Source organism: Eleginops maclovinus, chromosome 10, assembly GCF_036324505.1.
Source record: "Eleginops maclovinus isolate JMC-PN-2008 ecotype Puerto Natales chromosome 10, JC_Emac_rtc_rv5, whole genome shotgun sequence".
NCBI classification, from domain to species: domain Eukaryota; kingdom Metazoa; phylum Chordata; class Actinopteri; order Perciformes; family Eleginopidae; genus Eleginops; species Eleginops maclovinus.
Window position 1 is genome coordinate 13232045 of NC_086358.1, and position 23557 is coordinate 13255601.

The 23557-nt window shown below is 42.0% G+C and overlaps 1 protein-coding gene across 6 annotated transcripts in view; it reads left to right on the forward strand.

Moving 5' to 3' along the window:
- Positions 1–23557, forward strand: part of sdk2b (sidekick cell adhesion molecule 2b) — a 253938-nt gene that overhangs the window by 207452 nt on the left and 22929 nt on the right. For all 6 annotated transcript variants that reach the window (XM_063894111.1, XM_063894115.1, XM_063894112.1 and 3 more), the window contains exons 11-32: positions 995–1162; positions 1562–1664; positions 4537–4713; positions 5663–5799; positions 6505–6652; positions 8518–8658; positions 9416–9597; positions 10082–10197; positions 11361–11556; positions 11942–12040; positions 13040–13231; positions 15965–16086; positions 16200–16309; positions 17361–17511; positions 18001–18238; positions 19139–19254; positions 19423–19612; positions 19938–20036; positions 20515–20709; positions 21299–21500; positions 21886–21989; positions 23004–23074. In XM_063894111.1, coding sequence (XP_063750181.1) covers positions 995–1162; positions 1562–1664; positions 4537–4713; positions 5663–5799; positions 6505–6652; positions 8518–8658; positions 9416–9597; positions 10082–10197; positions 11361–11556; positions 11942–12040; positions 13040–13231; positions 15965–16086; positions 16200–16309; positions 17361–17511; positions 18001–18238; positions 19139–19254; positions 19423–19612; positions 19938–20036; positions 20515–20709; positions 21299–21500; positions 21886–21989; positions 23004–23074 — 3257 coding nt within the window. The remainder of the gene's footprint in view (positions 1–994; positions 1163–1561; positions 1665–4536; positions 4714–5662; positions 5800–6504; positions 6653–8517; positions 8659–9415; positions 9598–10081; positions 10198–11360; positions 11557–11941; positions 12041–13039; positions 13232–15964; positions 16087–16199; positions 16310–17360; positions 17512–18000; positions 18239–19138; positions 19255–19422; positions 19613–19937; positions 20037–20514; positions 20710–21298; positions 21501–21885; positions 21990–23003; positions 23075–23557) is intronic.

Here is a 23557-nt window from a genome sequence, read left to right on the forward strand (position 1 = left end):
AAGCACACAAACCCAGGGATTACGATGTCGATGATCTACGCCTACATTTTGCCACTACTTAACATATAAGACCTCATTGGGTACCATGTTTGCATTCCAGAAGAGCTGAGGAATATGAAATATGAAAAATCTATAGGTGATCGTGGTGAGGTTCACCAAACATCTCAGGTGCTGTGCACTTTTAAAAAAGTGGCTCCTGAAGCTGTTTACAAGTGTATTGCGGTCATGTTGGTGGGCGGTGGTTTCTCTATACAATAAAATCAATTAATTTATGGTACGTATTTATACCAATAACAAAATAATAACTATAAATAGATGCTTCCACAATATTAAAGTACTCCCTTTTCCTTGCGACATAGGATAGTTCAATGGAGATCAATCATACCTGGTCACTTTGAAACTAGGTGGTATTGTCATAAAGGAACTTACCAGACTGTTCTAGCTGTTCTATTACTTGCATTTTCACACATTTTCTCATGACTTGTGATCAAAAATCTCTCTGTGTTAATATATTGTCAAAGCACCAATAATGAACCCCACAAAATCCATCTCAGATTATTTAGTCAAAAATATTATGAGGCCTAATTTAAACAGCAGCTCAGGGAAACGCTGTCCTTGTTTTTCATCATGATTCCACTCTCTCATACTCTGGTAAGGAATGTCTCTTTTCTTCTCTTTCCTTTCATTCTTTCAACCTTGTCTCTGTACGTGTATGAGTACAGTCCACCTGATTTGACTGCACGCCATTAAACACAAGAAAAAAAAACAATGGCGGTACTTAAATGTTTTAGCTCAGTTGAAACTATTGCACCAGCACTTACAATGATTGGCTTTATTTCTACTGGATGTATCTGCATGTTTATTTGAGTTCTGAGTTTGTATCTTAAAGGTTTTTGCACATACTGTAAATTACTGTGGATTAAACGTCAGCTTAACAAAATGTCACCTATTATATGTCCCTTCTCATCTGTCTCTTCCTCCCCTTACACTTCAGGTGAGCGTGTGTTGGCCAGTGGTTCAGTCCAGCTGCCCAGGTTCACCCTCCTGGAGTCGGGCAGCCTCCTCATCTCCCCCTCACACATCTCAGATGCCGGGACCTACACTTGCATGGCGAGCAACTCCAGGGGCATCGATGAGGCGTCCGCTGACCTCGTGGTCTGGGGTGAGTGTGCAGGGTCGGATGGAAAAGGCCTTTTGCCTTCTTTTTGAAACACCAACACATGCCTGATGTGTGTTTTTAATACTCAAGCACTCCTTCACAATCACCTATGTGGCAAAACATGGAGTTTTATCGAGAGGCATTTCTGTGGGAAACAAGGTCATGCTGTTTAATAATAAAACATTCCTTCAGATACAAAAGTGTTCTGCTGTGTGAGCTTGACATCACCATCGAGATGTTTTCTGCCATCCAGAAACGAAATACAAAACACTGTTATTTCAACTGAAATAAGCTTCTGTGAAATGTACTTGTCATGTTGTTGTGTTTGCAGTATTGTTCTCCTCAGGAAGGACCTTTTGTAGGCTGGTTTCTTACTTTCTTGTGGTCCTTTTGTCTCCACAGCTCGCACCCGGATTACCACCCCCCCTCAAGACCAGAGTGTTATCAAAGGAACCAAAGCGGTTATGACCTGTGGAGTCACACATGACCCCAGTGTAACTGTCAGGTAAGAATACAAATGCATTGCAAGTATTAAGAGGGAGCTTTCCTTTATAGAATTACAGATAACACTTGTTTGGCAGAATGTCATGAAGTGCTTCACAATAAAAGACAAAAGCAACAGAATGAAAACAGAGACACAATAAAAGAGTGAACAAAAGGGAGTTAGAAGTGGTAGGTAGATAAGACTGAGTTCTATGTTTCTTCCCAACAAATTAAATAACCACAAAACAATTTGCCACTGTCCCTCAAGTATTTGTTTCTTATTGAATGGTTACTAATTCTCTAAAACATCTGGACACTTTGGCTTTAGCATATGTATCTCAAGCAATTAAATAGCCCCTTTGTCTGGGGCTATTTTCAGTTGAGTATTAAAACACATTTAGTGCACCACTGAGTATTTAGTGCAGCAGGATGGTGTGTATATAGGATTGACTCGCCACCCAGTGCTTCTCATTAATGTGTTTTTTATCTATTGCGCTGATGAATGCGCTATCTCACGCTTTGGGTACACAGGAAAAACTTGTTAGTAAGAAACATTCATTGTGGGTTTTGATCTTTCCATGGGATTATTTTTACCATAAGAAAATATATAAAATAATGACAGCCTCATCCTTTAAAGGAGTCCACAATGCTCCTAGATCAAACGTCAATAAAGAATGAGTTTGAAAGGGATGGAGACACAACCTCAAAGCCAAAGTATCTTTTGCTTTAAAGCCAGGAGCGAGGTTCAACAAACAAACAAACAAACAAACATGTGGGTGCCTGACCATGCAGGCAAATTGGAATCAGAAGTTTGTCACATTAGATTCATGTCTCGTGAAAACTTTTTTGAAGCACCTTTTTTAAAGTTTTGCAGCTTCATTTTGGGCCATTGCAAGACATTCAGGTATTTGAAATAGACAAAAAAAAAATATATATATATATATATATATGGATCAGTCCGTAGATCCCAAATTAGTTTGCACATTTGGACACGTTTTAATGCATGCGCTATCTTCTACACAGGTAAATACATAGAAACATAAGGCTGTTTCACTTATACAGTATGTTTGTTTCTTAACACCTTTAGTTGTTTGATTAATCTTTTATAACTCAAACTATTTTGAGCTAGCTAAAGCTGAGGCTAGTTAGCAAGTTTAGCTATTGACATTTGAGGGAATCAAATGTCAATAGCTTGGGGCTACTTCCCGCCCCAAGCTGCCCGTCAGGCACGTCATCTAGCCGGCCCCTAACGCAGGTAGTGTTCATGTTGGACCATTTCTTTTGATTTACACAAACGGTGAGGAAAAGAGTTGTTGTAGAAAGTAAAAATGATGTCTCATGTATCCTTCCTTTTATCCGTGTATTCCAGCAAAGATGTGGAGTATTCAATCCCACTTTGACCATGATTTACGTGCAAGTGGTGTGCCACCTTGAATACAGTACGGTCTGTTAGGGGTGGGTGGGTATAAATAGCCGAAAAGCTGCTGTGTAACTGTTCTCACCCAGGTGCAAGTAGAACCTTTCAATATTTGTTGATTAACTCTCTGTATCTTACTCTTTCAACGGCTTTGCTCAAATCCCTTGCAAGAATGAGCATTGGACTGAATGGGCTACAAAACAAAGAAAGAGCAAAGCGGTGTCCCGAACACTAGACTTAGACATGCACTTCCTACAAAAGCACTTACATGTGTTGGAAATGTTTGTCGATCAGTTTTGTGCGTCAAAAGAACAGTCGCTCACACACAACCAGCTTACAATTGCAGTCCAATTCAGTTCAACACACAGCCCTCACAAAAGACATTTACTGAACGCCGAGCTTGTAGCTGACATCAGAAGCGATCAATAGACCATTCTGTCCCTTTCTACTCAGGAGAGAAGGCTACATCTGACGCCACGTTTGAGCCGTGCAGTTTTGATGAGGGTGTATTCTGCGTTTGATATGCAGCTGCCAAACGCTATGATATGCATGCAGGGCAGCTACGAGTTTGAAGAGACACAGAGGAGAAAGATTAAATACATCGCTAATAACACAGTCTTCTTGGATTGAGGTGGAATAAGACACAAGCAAAACCTCAGTTTACTGGTGCTTTACTGTCAAAAAGAGTTAACTTACCATCTAAAGCTGACATGCGGTATTGGAATGATGCAAGTCATGTTCTGGAAACCACTTTTTTTGTTGATCAAATTTAATTTAAGTAATTCATGTGCTTCAAAGAAAAACATTACAATTTTTCCTTTGAGTGTTTCTAAGTGGTTTTGCTTTCAATTTTTGTTCCTACTAAACTTTGAAACAGATACGTTCAAGACATTTAATATCCATTGATTTTCATATATATACAAGGTGATCGATCTACAAATCTAAATTGTTAGCAATACGGCTATTACTAGCATGCTGGCAAACAATACTTTCCAACCGTAAGGATCCAAAATACCTAGAAACCCAGATCCTTCCACATTTTCATTTTGATATTACAAAATGTTGCTTTAAATGCAGTTTTTCCTAATGGTGTGCTGCTGTCAAATTTCTGCATCCAGTATTTCTAGGTGGTGCTTGAGGTGCTTTGATCAGAATCAAGTTTATTGCCAGGTACACATACAAGGAATTTGATTTGGTGTCTGGTCGTGCGAACATAAACAATCTTAGAAATTAATTAGTAAAAGTAGACTAAAATAAGATTAAGGGATTTATTTTGAATTGAAGATTCAAGGGACTATTTAGCATTAAAACTGAAAATTGATACTGTAATAGGTAAAAACTTTAAAAAGCAGGTTCTACACAATCATTGTGTAGAATTGTGTAGTCATTGTCAGTGTATTAGGATGGATAGTGTTGATGAGGCAGAAGATGATGACACGTTGACACCAACATCAGTCTGACTGATTTTGCATTCCAGGCACGTCTGGGAAAAAGAGGGCTCAGTGATCAACGTCCAGTCCATCCCCCGCATGCGCCTGGAGGCAGACGGCACCCTCCACATCTCCCAGACCTGGTCAGGTGACATCGGCACGTACACCTGCAGAGTCACCTCCGTCGGCGGCAACGACTCCCGCAGCGCACACCTCCGTGTCAGGTAACCGCCGTCACCCTCGCCCAGTTTTAGGTGAAATTTTGTCCCTCCACATTGTTTCTCCGCTATTCTCCAGTGCATAACCCAGGAAGAAACGAGTTCCAACAGGATCCTTGGGGAAACGTGCACAAACACACACATTAATGTACACCATCCTTTCGCTACCTATTCTTATTGACACCTCTGACTCATTTCCACATAAATGATGGTTTATCCTCACCTCCCCTGTTGTTATTCTCACCTGACACACTTTCAGCACCAGGGGACCCCCCCACCCCAACCCCCTCCATTCCATCTATAAGACTGCACACTCACGCAAACACCTTGGCATTGTTATATTGTTTTTGTCAAATCTTGTGTCCTCCCAAAACTTTGCTTGCTGTTGTTTTTCTTTTGCACACATTGCATCAATGCCTACATTGAATATGAATGAGACGTCTAACTTTCTGTTAGCCAAACTGATGGACTGACTGACTGTCTGTGTCATTCTCCATCCCCCAATTGGTTGGTTCGTTGGCTGGTTGCTTTTTGACTGCGCTGTTTTGGTTCACTGCTATAAGGTTTATCCATCTGTTTGTGCTTATCTGAATTCATGGCTGAATGAATTAATGATCCTTAGCTTTAGCCTCATTTAGTCATGGCGTGGTCTGTGAATTCCCTTCCTATCTGTCTCCTTATGTCTTTCAATCCATTTCACTCCCCTCTTGGCGGTATCCATCTCCTTTTGTTTGCCCGTGTGTCCATCTCGACAGCAAACCATCTTTGCAGTCTTGTCTTGCCACATTTCATCACCTGTCTTAACTGTTATAAAACATTCAGCCAGACTTCAGATTGTGCCCAGGATGTTCAGACAGAACGAAATTCCCGGTAACTCGCTGTCCCCCGCGGATGATTTGCTGTGATAGGAGAGATTGTTTTTATTTATCGAGAGTTGTCCTGCTGTTCCCTTCAGGCAGCTGCCCCATGCTCCAGAGAACCCTACAGCCGTGCTGAGTGCATCGGAAAAAAGAGCCATCGACCTGGCCTGGGCCAAGCCTTTTGATGGCAACAGCCCGCTCATACGCTACATCCTGGAGGTTTCTGAGAACAGTAAGTCACACAATTTCCAGTCTTTTCCATCCATGCATCAACCTTTAGCTTTGCTCACTACTTCATATGCTTTGCTTCAGTCTATAAATAATCTATATGTTATATATATGGGGAGAGAAGTTGGCTCCTCGATCATCAGTGGAGCAATGAGTCAGAAATACTTCAAATGTAGTTTGTTTCGATTTTTTCATTCCATGCTGTCAAGTCAATGTTGTTCTCAAGGCGCCTAACTGTAAAGCAAATACAGCAAAGAACTCAAAAAGATGTTGAGAAGCAGGATCAATGAGTCTTATTAGGCATGTCCATCATCGCTTTTAATCTCAAATTGGATGTGTAAGTTTCACTACAGTCCATCACTTTACACACTGCATGTATAATATGTGATAAGCATGTTTTACTCAATATAAGTTGAAGTGAAGAACTGTTGGGCTTAAATCCGCAGCATTGTGCTCTCGCTCCCTTTTTCTCGCCATGACTTGTTTCATTTATTGAATTAGAATTTTAAATTGTGACCTGCCGTGACGAAATGATTGTGAGCATGTGAGTGAAAATCCCTTCTGACGAATAATGAACATTTGCTACAATTGTCTGAGTCCGTCCTTACAGAGTGTTACATTTCATGGGACGTTAAGGCAAATGGTTGGCATAGCAATGAGCGACATATGTGAGGAACAAGGCGTTAAAGTTGATTTGTCTTTCTTCTAGACGCTCCCTGGGCCATCCTGCTGGCCAACATCGAGCCTGAGTCCACAGCAGTGACGGTGAATGGTTTGATCCCGGCGCGCTCCTATCAGTTCCGCCTCTGTGCCGTTAATGATGTGGGGAAGGGGCAGTTCAGCAAGGAGACCGACCGGTGAGCTGAAGACAGATCCCATATCCACTGCACATCAACACTGTATCAGCCTGTTTGTCCCTTTTATCTACATTTTACAAAATACTAGCACAGTTTGTTTTTGGGAAGCTACACTTTCTTCAGTTTTTGAGGACCAAGTGAATGAAACATCATATTTCTGCTTTCTAGTGAAACAAGCTTTTCATCAATCCTTTTGTTTAAAATCCACCCTAACTTTCCTCTTTGGCATTTTAATTTAATTGGCAATAGCAATGAGACATTTCAGGAATTCAACTTTTTTTGTTGGTGGCTAGTGTATTGTGCTCAAGAAATTGGTTTCCTAGACAACAAGATTGACTGATCCTTCCAATCAATAGTCAGTGAAGAGGGATCTAAGTGTAAGCCTAACGCAGCAGACATGCACAATCATATGTATACACACATTCACACTCCTGTGCGCTTACATTCTGAAACCCGCAGGAGGGATTTAGGTTTGAGGCGGCATTAGGTTTGGCCTTTCTTCGGCCTCACACAACTTCAAGCACTTTTTCCTCCCTCCATCCCCCTTCCCCCCCTGCACCAGTCAGTCACGCTGCCAGCTCCCTAGCCAGAGGAGAGCCTGGGGGGGGGGGGACTCTGTCTGTGTGTTGCAGGGAGGCTGGCACCGTATGCTCTGTGACGCCATTTGGAACTTAGTCACCGCCACTGATCTCATACGCATCTTCTCCCCAGACGCTCATGGTGTTTTGTCAGGACAAGTATATATGAATCGTTTGGTGGCTGATAAGCCCTGATATGGTCAGGGTTTTTAACAAAGACAACAAAGCCTTAAGAAACGATAAGGGGACAGAAAAAGGGGTTTAGATGTCAATCAGTAGTTTTATCATGATGTGATATACAATGGATACAGGATGCAATGTTTCCCTGTTACGAAGTCAAAACAGTTTCCATCCAATTCTCAGGGACCTGCGATTCATAAGACAAGGTATCATTTTCCCATCAGCAACATTTATATCAACTCACAAAAAGCAGTTCAATATGATTTGAAAACTTTATAAATGAGCTCTTCCAGATATTAAGATGAAAAAGAACTAAATAAATAGAGATGTTGTTTCGGTCTGGTTTCAGGTCAAAGATGGTGAAAAATTCACTAAAATGAGAACAGCTGGTCCACCTTAAGTGAGCCTGAGTAGTTGTTGCGCTTAACCTCCTTCAATATAATCAGCAGGTGGCAAAAAAGGACGCGGGAGCTGAGCATGAGTCATAGCAGAATTTAGTCACAGACAAAAAAAAACTGGCCTGTGTTCACAGCCAGCAGCATTGTCGCTGATTGCATTCAGAGAGAGGCACATCTTAAAGATGATAATGTGCATTGATTTTTTTTGGAGTCTGCGTGGATGATGTTGGATAGTTGATCCTTAAATCTAGTTACAGCCCTATATTGCGTAATGGCTTCTGTTGAAATTGAACTGATGTTAAGCTTCAAAATGATATGCTCCATTTAAACTGTCTGTAACATTATTACAACATTTAATGTTTTTAGTTTGGAACAAACCAAATCGGTATTCATGATCATTTCATAAAGAGATCATCCTTTTTTTCTCACTGTGTTCTCTCTTCAAAACTCTGCATGTTTATAAGGTAAATATATTTAACAATCCAGACACAATAATGCATATATTTTAATTTAATTCCTTAAGTCCTTTTTTGTTTTAACAGTTACTTACCTCTACACAATTAAATATAATCTTTTATTGTCCTGTGTGATACCGTACTGTCCTGTTTCTCATTCTCACTCTGTTGCGGCTTTAACTCCTGAATTTTCCCAAGGGGATTAATAAAGTTACATCTTATCTTATCTTATCTTATGTTTATGTGTTGTGCAGGGTCTCTCTCCCAGAGGAGCCCCCTTGTGCTCCAACTCAAAACGTCATTGCCAGCGGTCGCACCAACCAGTCCATCATGATCCAGTGGCAGCCTCCGCCTGAAAGCCACCAGAACGGCATACTCAGGGGCTACACCGTCCGGTAAGATCCCTGTTCATCCAACCTTCCATTCCTTTCTTTTTATTTCAAAGGCTGGCAAAGATTCACTTCAGCTTGTTGTTGATTTAAAACAGCTATTATCCAAGCAAGATATGATGGCGAAATAAGTCGCTGTCTGTTTACCTCGGCTGAGTTCTCCTTAATTGATTGATTTCACATAATTTGCACACTTCAGTATGAACGAATGTAAATGAACAAGACATTGTGAAAAGCTATTCAAACGTGTTATGCACACCAGCACATGCTTTAATTACTACTGAAAATGTTCCTTTTAATACTGCTTTTACTCAATTTCCTCTCCATTATCTTATTATGCTAAGAGCTGGATATAAGTTACACACGGCATGTTTTGCTTTAAAGCCTAACATTCCCTACAGTGTCAGTGAACCCCAAAATAATTCACTCACTAAAGACTTCTTTGACTTCAGCAAACTTTAGCAACTCTAATAAGCAGAGTCAGCTAAATGCCAAACTGAGTGTAAATCCTGTAAACATGTAATTAGGTTGGTTTTCTATCAGGGTTTTTATTCATTGCATCCAAATAAAACAGCAGGTGCTTTCCAGGTCTTTTCCAGGTGTTTTTTTAGTTGCTTGTTTGCTGGTGCTTTGTCTCCCCCTAGCAGGGACTCTAGTGTACTGACTCAAGCAGCAGAACTGTAGTAAAGGTCAAATTCAGGGTGTATAAACACAACCAATCGAAGCATCTTATGCTTTGGTTCCTTTTCCATCTGTGACTTAGGTACCGTCTGACTGGACTTCCTGTGGACTACCAGATAAAGAACATAACTAGTCCCGATGTAACCAACCTGCTGCTGGAGGACCTCATCATCTGGACTAACTATGAGATTGAGGTCGCCGCGTACAACGGGGCGGGTTTGGGCACTTTCAGTCATAAAGTCACTGAGTGGACCCTGCAGGGAGGTGAGCGCACATCATCAATATTATCGATCTGAGAGCAAAACTAATGTGCTGACTCATGTCTTTCTTAATTATCAAAAATGTCATTTTCAATGAGTCTGCATTTATATGTGTTAATTTGAAGCGAGATCATTATTCACAATGAATAGGACTAGGTTGTAACATCCCGTGGGAACAGTGCAATAATAGTGGAACACATTTTCTAGTCAACTTGAAAAAACACTTGATGCATTGATTCTTCTTTGTAAGGATCACACAAAGGTTGCATCCCGCTGAAATCTATAAGCAGCTCACACAAAGAAAGTCACAGAGGCCTGGTGTTAGGTGTTAGTGCCAACAGAAGGAGAGTGATGGCAGTATGTGCCCTGACCTGTGCCGCGGCGATCAATACTGACATCGAAATAGATGCGGGAAGGCTTCCAGCAGTCACCTGAAATGTGTTCTCACACCTCTGTCTTTCCACTCTCCCTCCTCTCTTCCATCGCAGTACCCACCATCGCCCCGGGCAACGTGCAGGCCGAGGCGGTCAACTCCACAACTATCCGTTTCACGTGGACGGCCCCTAACCCTCAGTTCATCAACGGCATCAACCAGGGCTACAAGGTCAGTAGCTGCTGCAGCACCGTGGCCGGCGGCCGTCGCATCCATTGACAGAAGTGTCAGCGCTGAGCTTGTAGTATCACATGTCCTGTGTAGCAAAAGGGGGAGTGGAGCCAAGGGGCAAAGGATATTTGGTGCCATGGTGACTGATGGACTCGTTCACCCATCTGTCAGTTGCAGGTCATTCTGTGTATCCCCGCATCCATTTTTCACGTGTTTTACAGCGAGGCTCTGCGTACGTAATGATGAATGTCTTCATTATTTTGTAACAGGCTCTTGAATACAGTCCATCTATGTCTTTTGAATACACTTCATTGAAATATTCTACCAATGTAGCCCACAGGTGAGCTACAGCCAAAGGGCACTGCTATTTTTCCGTCTCGTGAAATATCTGTCTCTTTCTGGCTCATTTGCGACTTAATTACATAATTGGTTTCTTTTCCCCTTGCCTTTTTGTCTGTCGGTTCAATAGTGCTGCAAAGGGCCTTACTCAGCAGGGTGGAGGGGTCACTGTTCAAACCCAATCTGAATTTTAAATACCAAATGTTTCTCCAGGGAGGCAGCAGTGGAAATTAGAGATTTAAATTGCATGAGAGGTGATAGAAAGGTAAGAAAAAGAATACTTTTGAAAAAAGACAAAGAGAGAGAGAGAGAGAGAGAGAGAGAGAGAGAGAGAGAGAGGGAGAGAGAGAAAAAAAAAAAGGGTGGCAGACAATCAAGTATCTCTACCTCTGACATCTTTTTTGCCAGCTCTTGACTTCCCTGCAAACTTCCCACTCTCTGGAAACATACCCAACAGAAATCCAGTGGGACACATTAACTAAGCACCTAATTGGTCGATCCAGCTCCCATTTGTAGATGCTATATGGTGCGCTATCAAAATGCATGATGGGATGCCTCTCTTGAGCCTTGACTATCTACATTTCCCAGTCTGTTTTAATGGAGCTAATCAGCCATACCCTCCCAGTGAAAACCTCTTCAGGGTATCTTTCTAAATATATATTTGGGAGAGCCATGTTGCCAAATAACTCCTCAGACTGGCTCATGACTACCAAGGACAGATACTGTTGTTAGTTTTGTAGGTTAAATGTGTATTACAGAAACATCATTAGCAGCTTTCTGGTTGTTTTTCTTCGGTCTTACTCGTCCCTCTCGGCCTGTTTCAGTTGCTGGCCTGGGAGCCCGGCAGAGACGACGAAGTTACTATGGTAACAGTGCGACCGAACTTCCAGGACAGCGTCCATGTGGGATATGTGACAGGTCTGAAGAAGTTCACAGAGTATTACACCTCTGTGCTGTGTTTCACCACGCCAGGAGACGGCCCCCGAAGCCCGCCCAAAGCATTGAGGACACACGAGGACAGTAAGTGACTCTCCTTCCACATTGCTCTCACTCTCTGGTGGCGGCGAGGGGACATGAAGCATCTCACACTAACACATCCTCCGGGCAGCATCTATTATTCATGCAGAACCAAGTTGTACAGTAGTGCTAATGACTGAGTTTATGCTGCATCTAGCCAGGATCATCATAATTGGGACTTAGAGATTCCCTCTGAGATAATTGGTTAAGCTTTAAAAACTGTTAATTTCTCTCAACTTGTCATCACACAGTTTTTGTTTGTGCTGATTTAGTTGTAAACACAGTGAAAATGCAAATTCCGTCTCCAGTTTGCGGATCAGTCCACTATTCTAGAGCGTCTTGTTTACCCATTGGCCCTGGCTCATTAATATTATTTGTCCCCGTTCAGCCCCGGGTGCTGTGGGTCACCTGAGCTTCACTGAGATCCTGGACACCTCGCTCAAAGTCAGCTGGAGTGAGCCCGGCGAGAAGAATGGAGTCCTCACAGGTATATCAACGTCAACTTGATATATACGGATGAATTTCTGCATTCAGTTCAGTAGGGAAAATGTTCTTGTTTTATTGGCTTACTTTACAGTCTGCTGCCTAAGCTGCATGAGCTTACATAACAGCCATTGCATCAGTTGAACAACACTTATACAACTTCCTACATGAAATATTACAATGCAAACAAAGACATTTTTTCTCCTCCCCTAAGCTTTGCAAGTCAATTCTGACCATTTACATGCACAAAATCCTATAAAACACACTTCAGCAAAGGGAAACCCCCAGAAAGCATAATAGGCCCTCTTGTAAATACCCATTTTTGTCTCACTGGTCCATGAATAAGCGTGTCTTAATGAAATAAATTTCTGCCAGGGAACTATTACTTCTACACTGTAAAATCTGAGCAAAGAACAGGTGGCATACACTGACATTGATATTTAGGTGTTTACCGAGGTTGAAATCCAGCAGAATATCTTGAAGTGTTTTTCCAACACATTTTAAAGTGCCACACACAGCAGGAGGCACGCACTGACATGCCATGTGAAATTATTGATTTGGCATGAAATGCTGCCTAATGCCTTATGCAATCACATGAAGAGAGCTGCTGGCCAAGAAGCAAATTGTATTAACTTTGAGAGTGTACAGTAAGCACGGGAGTGGGCGGAGGTTGTGTGTGTGTGTGTGTGTGTGTGTGTGTGTGTGTGTGTGTGTGTGTGTGTGTGTGTGTGTGTGTGTGTGTGTGTGTGTGTGTGTGTGTGTGTGTGTGTGTGTGTGTGTGTGTGTGTGTGTGTGTGTGTGTGTGTGTGTGTGTGTAGGGTAGTATAATCACAGGCTGATTTAATTTGCTATATTCAATTTTTGATGAAGGTAATTTAATATTTCTGTTAGCTTGCCTCGTGGCATGCGAGCAGAGAGTTGCTATTGTAGTAAAACTGATGTGGAATTCTCCCCAAAAGGACTCTCTGTCTGTTTCTGTAAACTCATCCCTGCCGCTCTACAGGTTACCGCATTTCGTGGGAGGAGTTCAACCGCACCAACACCAGAGTTACCCACTACCTGCCGAACGTCACCTTAGAGTACCGGGTCACGGGACTCACTGCGCTCACCACCTACACCATAGAAGTGGCGGGGATGACTTCCAAAGGCCAAGGCCAGCTGTCCTCCTCCACCATCTCCTCCGGCGTCCCACCAGGTCAGAATCATAAAACCAAACAAAAACCTGTATGTTCTCACTGACCTCACAAATATTTGCCCATGCTGTGAGATATTGGGTTGCAGTTGTGTGGTCACAGCAATACAACTTTTCATTTCGTGCAACTTCTTTCTAGAAATGCCCCAAATATTCTGTCTGGATAAGCCACAGACTTTCTTCTTTTGTTGTGATGTAAATATTATTTACTTGTTTGCCTTCACTATTTTACAAGCATATAATTAGATTAATGTTGTGTCATCAGATATTCTTTATCCCTCCCACAGCCAAGTAAATTATATGTTGGCTAACAAATAAGAAAGAGGCAAACACACTTCTAATAAAAATCTAAAAGTACATTACAATAGGTAAACACACCATGCCGCAGCCAGGCTCCTCACAGGTTCCCGGAAGAGACCATACCCCCATTCTGGCCTCTCTCCACCGGCTGCCAATGTGCTTCAGAATTTATTTTAAAATTGTCCTGTTTATGAATAAAGCCCTAAATTGGCAGGGCCCCTCCTATGTTGCAGACCTCCTAATCCTGTATTATAGCTCTAGGCCCCTCAGCTCGGCTAACCTGGGGCTCCTGGTTGTCCCACGCTCCAAATGTAAACTCAGGGGCGACCTTTTCTATTGCAGCCCCGAGACTGTATAACAGCATCCCCCCTCCCTATCAGATCGCCCCCCTCCATTGACTGCTTTAAATCCTGGCTAAAAAAAGTACTTGTATTCTGTAGCGTCTGATTCCTTATCTGGCTGATTTGCCTATGTGTTTGTTTATTTGTACATATGAGCTGTGTCTGTTAATGTTTACGTCAGTATTTCTTTCTTTTGTTTATTAATTTATTTTATGGTAAAGGTTGTGTCGGCTACCTGTTCTGTTCTGTACAGCACTTTGGTTGCTTTTAAATGTGCTTTATAAATAAATGTGATTGATTAATTGGTTAAAATAAGAAGCAGCATTATAAAAGGGAGTGAAGTAGCACCCAGTTATAACAATAATAAAAAGTCAAAGTATATATTGCACATGAACAGTGGTGTTACACTCAGTACTGTGTGTACCCAGTGGTCTAATAGTGGTTGTAGGTATCGACACCAGTATATAATACTGTGTCATTTTAACAGTCATTAGGTGGAGGTTTCAAATCACCCCATGGGGTTTTCTGTCTTTGGCTATTTTTTAATTGTGCATGCAAACAGATCTTTACTGAAAGGGGTGTTTGAGAGGCATGATAGACTGATTAAAGAGATAATTATGAAAATCAAAGTATTCGAGACCAAAATATCCTTGGTTTTAGTTACTAGAAAAGTGTCCATCTCCAAAAACCTGAGATGCACCTCAATGGCATGTTTTACTTCAGCCTCCCTGCTAAAGCCTTATTCCGTTCTCTACATCTCCAGTTTATAATGAAGACCCTTGTGGTAAAAGTGTTCACTAGCTGGGAACCTTTTATTAAAACTCCCCTTCCTGCATATTTACTTCTCCCTGTTCAATTTGGTGAAAACTCTCTCTGTTGTCGGGCGCCAGACACAATATAATCTGACCCTGGGTCAACTCAACCGGGACCGAGCCGGAAAGAGTTACCAATACAAATAGCTGACCCACATCTGCGAAATAACAGCTCCCACGAGAGCATTAGACACAATTACGGTCTTTAATGATTTCATATTTGCTAAATTGTGTAATAGGATACACAAAGCCCACATCAATTACTGGAGTGGCATTCAGAGCCGGTGCATCTGTGAAACCTGTGAGAAAACAGGCTGTTAAGTCGAGAGCAGGCTTCCCAGCAGCCGTTAACGTCCCCAAAACGGTGATTACTCTGATTGTATATGCGTAAAGAAAACACCTATGTGCCTGCAACTGTACCATAACAATGCAGATAAAAGTCACCTCATGCATATGATTTAAAAGTAGTAATTTAACTACGACTCGTGTAATCTGCATTTCATTCAACTTGAATACAACCCGCATTTAAGCAATCTTGGAAGAAAGTGCTTGCTTGGGAGTGATCACATCTTTTTTTAATATTACGCCACTGTCCACACTTCAATAGGCAGTTGGCGTTAATATTTTCTAACTAGGATTTATTCAAACTATATCGTGGTTTGGAATGGGCATATGTTATAGTAGGTTTAATGCTCGTCTAGAGGGAAGCATAGAAGAGGGAAAAAGATGAGGAGTAGATTGTTTAATGCACAGGCACACCTCTCAATACACACACTCACAAAAAGCTTTCCTACAAATGAGGATATTCATATACGCTGAACAGGCGTCCCACTGTTCTACATATTCACCGTTTTCAGATTCCCCTCTTAGATTTCCAGGGAATAAACTATTCTTACGGTTTACTCAGCTCAAGTGTAAACAGTGTGTTATCAGATTGAATCGTATCTCCAGATAACTGCAGTGTAATTGGCATTCATGGCATTGTCTCCACCTGTGTACTGCGTCATCTTTTCCTAATCTAATATACTTTTGCTGTTTTAGCTGAAGTTGGGAGTACAAGGGATTGGAATAAATGAGGCGGCTGAGAAGTTAATCTATGTGCAGTATCTGTACTGCCACAAGAGGGTGCTGTGGGAGATAGATTTTGCTAATCAAGGTCTACAACCCAAAAGCAGCCTGTTGAAGAGGCAGCCACACAAAATACTCCTGCAGCATTGTCAGTGAATTGCTCCATAACTTCTTCTGTCGTCTTTAAGTTCACACTGACTCTTCTGTCTTCACAGAGCTTCCTGGTCCTCCCACCAATGTGGCAATCTCCAACATCGGCCCACGTTCCGTCACCCTGCAGTTCAAACCGGGCTATGATGGCAAAACATCCATTTCCCGTTGGCAGATGGAGGCCCAGGTAGACCACATTTAATCGAGATCTGAAGTTCGAATTTCCTCGTCATGTTTTGCTGCTTTTTTGAGTCATCTTCTTTATCCTGAGGACTTTAAATCTAATTTTCTTGCTCCCAGGTTGGTGTGGTGGGGGAGACTGAGGACTGGGTGATGGTCCACAAAGTGTCCAACGAACCTGAGGCTCGCTCCTTGGAGGTGCCTGGTCTCAACCCATACACCTTCTACAGGTACTGTGAACTGTGTCTGCTTTACTCCTTATATTGCTATCTTTAGTTAGCATGCAAAAATCACAAATGTTGGTGGACACACCACCTTCAAATGGACCCAGACCAAGCCTAGATATTCAAATATAATAATTTTATCCTGGACTTGCATCCTGCAAATAGATACAAAAATTATATATACATAGCAGCAAACAAACAAGTACCCAAAGGCCCATCACGCATCACATCTGAATTGGCTGTCACAAGACTATCTTCTTTAGTTTACAGTGCATTGTTAAAGTAATAGGATAGTCTCATAAGGGATGAACAAGCTCATGATTTTCCAAGAATAAGCTAATGCTAGATAACAATGTAATTAAGCGTGTGCCGATTGTGACAAACAACAGATAAGTGTGTGTGTGTGTGTGTGTGTGTGTGTGTGTGTGTGTGTGTGTGTGTGTGTGTGTGTGTGTGTGTGTGTGTGTGTGTGTGTGTGTGTGTGTGTGTGTGTGTGTGTGTGTGTGTGTGTGTGTGTGTGTGTGTGTGTGTGTGTGTGTGTGTGTGTGCATGTGTGTGTTTGAGTATCTCGGCTAAATTCAGCACATCCCAGGAGCCTTATCTCATTCTCCATTCCTTTTGATTTGGATACAAGCTTGTTATGGACAGTATGGTTTCAAAATGATTTTTTAACAGCATCTGCATGATCTTTATCTTGTTTCAGTCTTCTGCTTGTTTTCCTCCATCACATTTAATATAACAAATGCACATTTCACTGAGCCAATCCCTGAAGACCTGCAACAGCTTTCATCACTCTAACATCAGTGCTGCCAGTTTACATTTGATTAAAGTTAGACAACCAAAATGTTGTTTTTCTTGCATATACAGGCTGTAACAAACAAGCCTGCTGCTCATGTTCATGCTGTATGCATAGTTGATGCTCTGATCTCAGATCAAATGCAATAAGCCTCACGTAAGAGGATGCACACTGTGTAACAATAAGCCAGGGAGTTCATCCAAGTTTTCCAAACAGTTCAGATGAAACCTGCATTAAAATGTTTTTTTCTCCAAACATCAGGTTCCGTATGCGCCAGGTGAACATTGTTGGCACCAGTCTCCCAAGCCAGCCTTCCAGGAAGATCCAGACTCTGCCCGCCCCTCCTGACATGGCCCCCGCCAACGTCACCCTGCGCACCGCCAGCGAGACCAGCCTCTGGTTGCGATGGATGGTGAGTAGGAATCTGCTTCATGTGTGCATACCATCTCTTAAACACAGCTTAAATCACATGTGTGAATCAGGATGTTTCACTATAGTACAGCAAAATTTGGAAAAAAACATGAAGTTGACTGTAATATATATCGAAATACAAGAGGGAAGGATTCTTTTTTTTTAAAGTATTAATTTTACCATTAAAAAATGCAATAAAATGATCATGGTGTTTTTTTTAAAGGGCCAACTCCAAAAGAGATTGTATTAATTACTCTGTAGTAAACTCATTGTAGGCCATCATAGCTCTGTAGCTCCATAATACCTCATTTAAAACTTGTACTTTTTGGCCTATAACAAAAAATATGATTTAGATTTTGCACTGGTCCACTGTGGTTTAGACAATAATTACATTAACTGTGCAGTGTAAAAGCCAACTATAAAAACAATGCCTCACTTGAAGCTTCTTTTTCTTTTTCTTTTCCTTTCCTCTCTCAATGTTCATGCTTAGCCTTTGCCTGAGTGGGAATACAACGGGAATGCAGAGCAGGTGGGTTACAGGGTCCAGTACTCCCGTGCGGGCTCACAGGGCCGGGCGCTGATCCACATCATCGCCGACCGCCTGGAGAGAGAGTTCACCATCGAGGACCTGGAGGAGTGGACCGAGTACGAGGTCAGGGTCCAGGCCGTGAACGGCATTGGGACGGGGCCCTGGAGCCAGCCCGTCAGAGGCAGGACGAGGGAGTCTGGTGAGTTAGCGTTTCATTCGTTATCCTCAGAGAAGAAATGTACGAGAGTCAAATGATCAATGATCCGGAGTGGAGGAAAATGCACTGCATCATTAGCATTACAAAAACAGCAAAGCAAGGCTCTGTTAATTACTCAGAAGCACTTTTTTGTTTGTGCTGCAAAGTGTCAGGTTATGTAAACAGGAACAACGATGAAAAGAGATTTATAACACACAAAAACCAAGAGAGCACATTCCTGTTTAAGAACCATGACCGTATTTTAATTGATTTTCTTTCCGTGAATGAAAGCCCCTGGTTACTTCTCTATTACTAATGTGGTTTTTGCAACATCTGTGTGGAATATCCACATTATTAGTCATATTAAAAGGAAAAAAACAATTTACACTCTGCCATATGTACAATTATTGTATGAGCAGACACTATGATGCTCAGTGCCACAGTCTTTTTAGCAGCCAAGCCATTTTCCCTCCATGCTCCTTCTTTCACATTGCTCAGCAGACGTTGGGCAGTGATGAGTGGAAGGAGGCTGAGGAAATTGAGAACACATGGACTCAAATGTGGAATTCCTGTGCTCCGTTTTTTCCACTCACTTCAGCAGATTCTTAGGAATCAGAGCATTATGTCCAGGGATAACTGCCAAGGAAGAGAAAAGGCCTATTCTTGCAGTCTCTCTCTTTTTTTATTTTTTTTACAGCAGGCCTGCAGGGTATTCCAGGATATCAGAGGCTTTGTGCAAACAGAAGCACACAGGCCATAACCATAGCAGATCAGTCAAATTACATCCACACAGTCAATACACATGCACACAGGGAGTAGGACAAATGAATTTTTCTGAATAAATGACAAACAATGGACTATTGAGGCATAATGTTTCTGGCTCCCCACTGTCTTTGTATCCAGTCCCCTCCTGTGGACCCACCAACGTGTCTGCCTTCGCCACCACCTCCAGCAGCATCCTGGTGCGCTGGTTTGAAGTTCCCGAGCCAGACAGAAATGGACTCATTCTTGGCTACAAGGTCTGTTTTTGCTTCTTGTACTGAGCAGTCAAAAAACATCTAATTGTCCTGTCAGAAAAAACAGCAATTTTGATGCAGTAGACATAGCAGCCATGTGACAGTGAAGCAATTTCTTTATTTCCAAAGTCCCTTTTCCCCAACATCTCTTTATTTCCTGCCCTGGATCAGGTGGTGTACAAAGAGAAGGACTCTGACAGTTCGGTCCACTTCTGGATGGTGGAGGGGAACGCCACCCACAGCATTCAGCTCAACGGGCTTGGGAAATATGTTCTGTATGAGATCCAGGTTCTGGCTTTCACGCGGATTGGAGATGGACGGCCCAGTTCTCCACCCATCCTAGAGAGGACTTTAGATGATGGTAGGGAAAACATGAAGCTTTACAGTTAAATAGCATTTTCACAAACACCAGTGTAACTACAGCACCGGTGTCGCTTTAATTTGTCCTATGAAATGACCTCAAAGAACATTTCTAAACAATGTTTTTTGGCATAGTCTGAGTAACAAGTAGAGAAGTAGCTTTTATGCTATCAACATTTACAATATTTATTAACCTTTAATCTAACATTTGGATGATTTATCTTCAGCTTTGATAGGATTTCCGGTCAACACATAAGAGTAAATTAAACTTGAGCAATGTCTGAGTTGTTAAAGTATTCAGTTTTATGTCTGTTTCATTCCTGCAGTGCCTGGACCTCCTGTGGGGATCCTGTTCCCTGAAGTGCGGACCACCTCCGTCAGGCTTATTTGGCAGTCTCCCTCCCAGCCCAACGGCATAATACTTGGTTAGTAACATACAAAAGTTGGAAAGATATTTTTTTCTTTTATCACCATTATTCATAGACATTCATCCCTGAAATCTAGAATATAATCCAGAAATGTATTTTTTTAATTGAGTGTAAGGCCCACTGGTGTTGACTTTCAACATGCTTCGGCGATGTTTAATATCAAATCTTGTGATTTCCTGGCTCTAAAGGGAGTTCTTTTCTAAGCTAATAGGGGATTTCCCTGTGAGCGATTGAGTCATTATACATCTGTCAGATCATTTATTTTAAACTGTACAGTATGTCAGAGCCACACAGTAGCATGCAGGAGCAGACGCTAATGGAGTCGTTTCAGAAGAGACAAATCTGCTTGTTGCACAGCTTGCTTTTCTCTTTGTTGTTAGAAAAACCAACAGAAGCAACTAATAATACCTAAAATACATGTTTCATCCCAGTTTTACCTTACCTTACCTTTTTTCCCCCCCAATCTACCCCCCAGCCTACCAGATCACATACCACCTCAACTCCTCCAATAGCAACACACCCACAGTGGACGTGCTGATCCCCAGTGCTCGCCAGTACACAGTGACCAGCCTCAAGCCGGAGTCCGTCTACGTGTTCCGCATCAAAGCGCAGACGAGGAAGGGCTGGGGCGAGGCAGCTGAGGCCCTGGTGGTCACCACAGAGAAGAGAGGTAACCGTGACTTACTGGGTAACCATCAGACTGATGGATTTATAGCAGATGATTAAAAACAGTAATACAGTTTATACAGGCCGTTTTTCAAAGTTTAGTTGTATTTTGAGTTGTAACAGTAACTAGGTAACAGTTGTTTGCATGTTTCTTGAAGCAGACAGGTTTGTGATCTGAGTAATGGCATAGCTAGCACAGAGCTATAAGAAGCATCCTTTGCACTTCCACCAGTTAACAGTCCAGTCAGCAGATGTGTTTTCAGAGTGTTTCTGCCCTGTGGGTGTTTATCGGAAGCGCTCTGATGCAGTTCTGAGAAACGATTCAGTCCATCTGCTTCCCTCAAGGCATGTTGTGGATTGTTTACTCTGCAACTTTATTCCTCAGCTACTTTTCATTCATCTGAATCTCCCTTGTTTGTGCAACTTGGCCCATGCAAATGTGAGCAAGCAAAACGTGTATCTAACTTTTATTCCCTTTATTGATGAATTCAATCCTTTGATCCCACTCTGTTCTTAAATGTGTACTTCTCTTATCCACCCTCCTTTGTAACCAATGTCTCCTTCCCTTGTTAACCCCATCCGTCCACATTCAGCGCGTCCCCAGCCTACCAGCCGCCCCGTGGTTCCTCAGAAAGACGTCCATGCCCGTCAGGTCCTGCTGTCCTGGGAGCCGGGCAGCGACGGCCTGTCTCCTGTGCGCTACTACACGGTGCAGCTCAGAGAGCTTCCTGAGAGCAATTGGACCGTCCACTCCGCCTCCGTCAACCATGAGGCCAGCTCCTACATAGTGTCAAGGTAGAGAGATATTTTAGCTTTCTGGAGTCCAATTTTTCGTACAACATCTAATCCTCTTTGTTACGACATGTTTTTCTATTTGTTCTCTTTAGATGTAGAGTATAAGTGTAGTCCCTACTGCTACATTCACTTAAATATTCTCTCAGCAACAACATAAACATAAACATAAACAAACAAGTTTAGGACATTAGGAATTTAGAAAATGCAGCATTCAGCAGAAAGGTCTCAGTTTTGCTGACTTTTTCTCCTAGTTAGCTTGAAAAGCTTTTAGCTCTCACAGTGAGTCTACATTTGTCTTTTTGATATCTGTAGCTGAAAGGTTAAAGATCCAGTGTCGTAGTTTATCATCAAGATTGATGGGCTTTCCTGTGCTTCCATCCCAAAGGCTGAAGCCCTTCACATCCTACCAGTTCAGAGTAAAAGCCACCAATGACATAGGGGACAGTGAGTACAGCGAGGAAAGTGAAGCAATCACGACACTACAGGACGGTAAGAGTCACATCACACTGATGAGTGAATTAAGCCTTTGCTAAGCCCCAGCGTTTGCTGCTACTCCATCAAGCTATTTAGGCTAACTTTCTTTGCTTATGTTTGAGGCACAGGATTTTATCTAGAAATGTAACATTTAAAAAAAAATCTTCCAATGTGCCTGGTAACTAGTATCGCTTTTATACCCCAGGCCAGACATTTACCTTGACTAGTTTGAAATCCACACTCATCCCTCTCATTTTCCTTTTTGCTGAGAGTAGGATCTAAAGATTTGACAGTACCCTCATGTCTTTATTAAACAGTAGCCTACAGCCAGCTGCCAATTAACTAAACATTGCATAAAGACTGGAAGTAAGGTTATAAAATCCACCTATAAGCTCACATAGGAGTCGTGTTTTGAGTCTTTTCAAGTGAAAAAACAACATGCTGTGTTTCTTTAGGGCATTGCTGCAACTATTTATGGCATGTGCATTCACTCTTCAATGGTTACCTGGCAACCTAACAGTATTGACAAGACTTGTACATAACAGCTAATAAGCTTACAACACATAATATCAAACAGTTTGTTATAAATATAACGTTTCTGTACTGTGGAATATGGAACTCTGTCACCTTTAATGTTCGCACATGAACTTTATATCTGTATTTATTGGCACAGTATTACCACAACACTCTTCTGTATGTGTGAAAGGAGTCTAATGTCTGCATGAATTAGCCTATTGTTGGGATTCAGACACCACTGGCAAACCCAGCAGGTGATGTCATGTGTGCACCATCTGCAGTTACCATGAGATGTGCACAGCATCAAAAGATTGCCCACTGGTGCTTTAACCAACTAAAGAAATGTTCTCTTTCCAAACGCCTGTTCTTGACTCATCTGACAATGCCTGTTCTGTTCTAGTCGTTCTCTGTTTATGCCCCATGAATGCCACTGCACATGGACGCATTTAGCATCTTGAATTGTGAACATTTTCAGGTCAATTTAGCCCATTTATCTCACTTTTGTTGCCTCAGCGCCCGACGAAGCACCCAGCATTCTCTCTGTGACACCGCACACAACGACATCCGTGCTGATCCGCTGGCAGGTAAGAAGAGACACATTTTTAAAAGTTTCATTCTTTGCAAAATCCATAAAAAGCCAAAGAAAGCGGCTTCTAAAGAGATATCATGGCAGTACACAAAGCAGGCCTGTACTTACGGGCTGGATGCTTCACACTATGTACTCTGTGTACGTCTAGCTAAAACACCCTCTCCAACACTCACACCTGAATTAACAGCTCATAAAGAGGAAAACGGGGCTGCAAGCACCAATTTGATGTTTATGGAGAACACTTGTAGAGTTTATAAGGATAGAAGGGTTCTTGTTTTGCTTTTGCCCTCCAGCTCCACTCTCTCACGTTCAACCATCGGGGATTTCTTTCTGTATGACTCACCTTTGGATGAGATCATTCTAAGAGGAGATTTTCTTTTTCTTTTATTACTGTAAGCCTCAATTTATGCATGTAAGTCAAGAGACAAATCACATGGTGAAGAATTGGAATATCACAATGAAGGAACACACAAGTAAA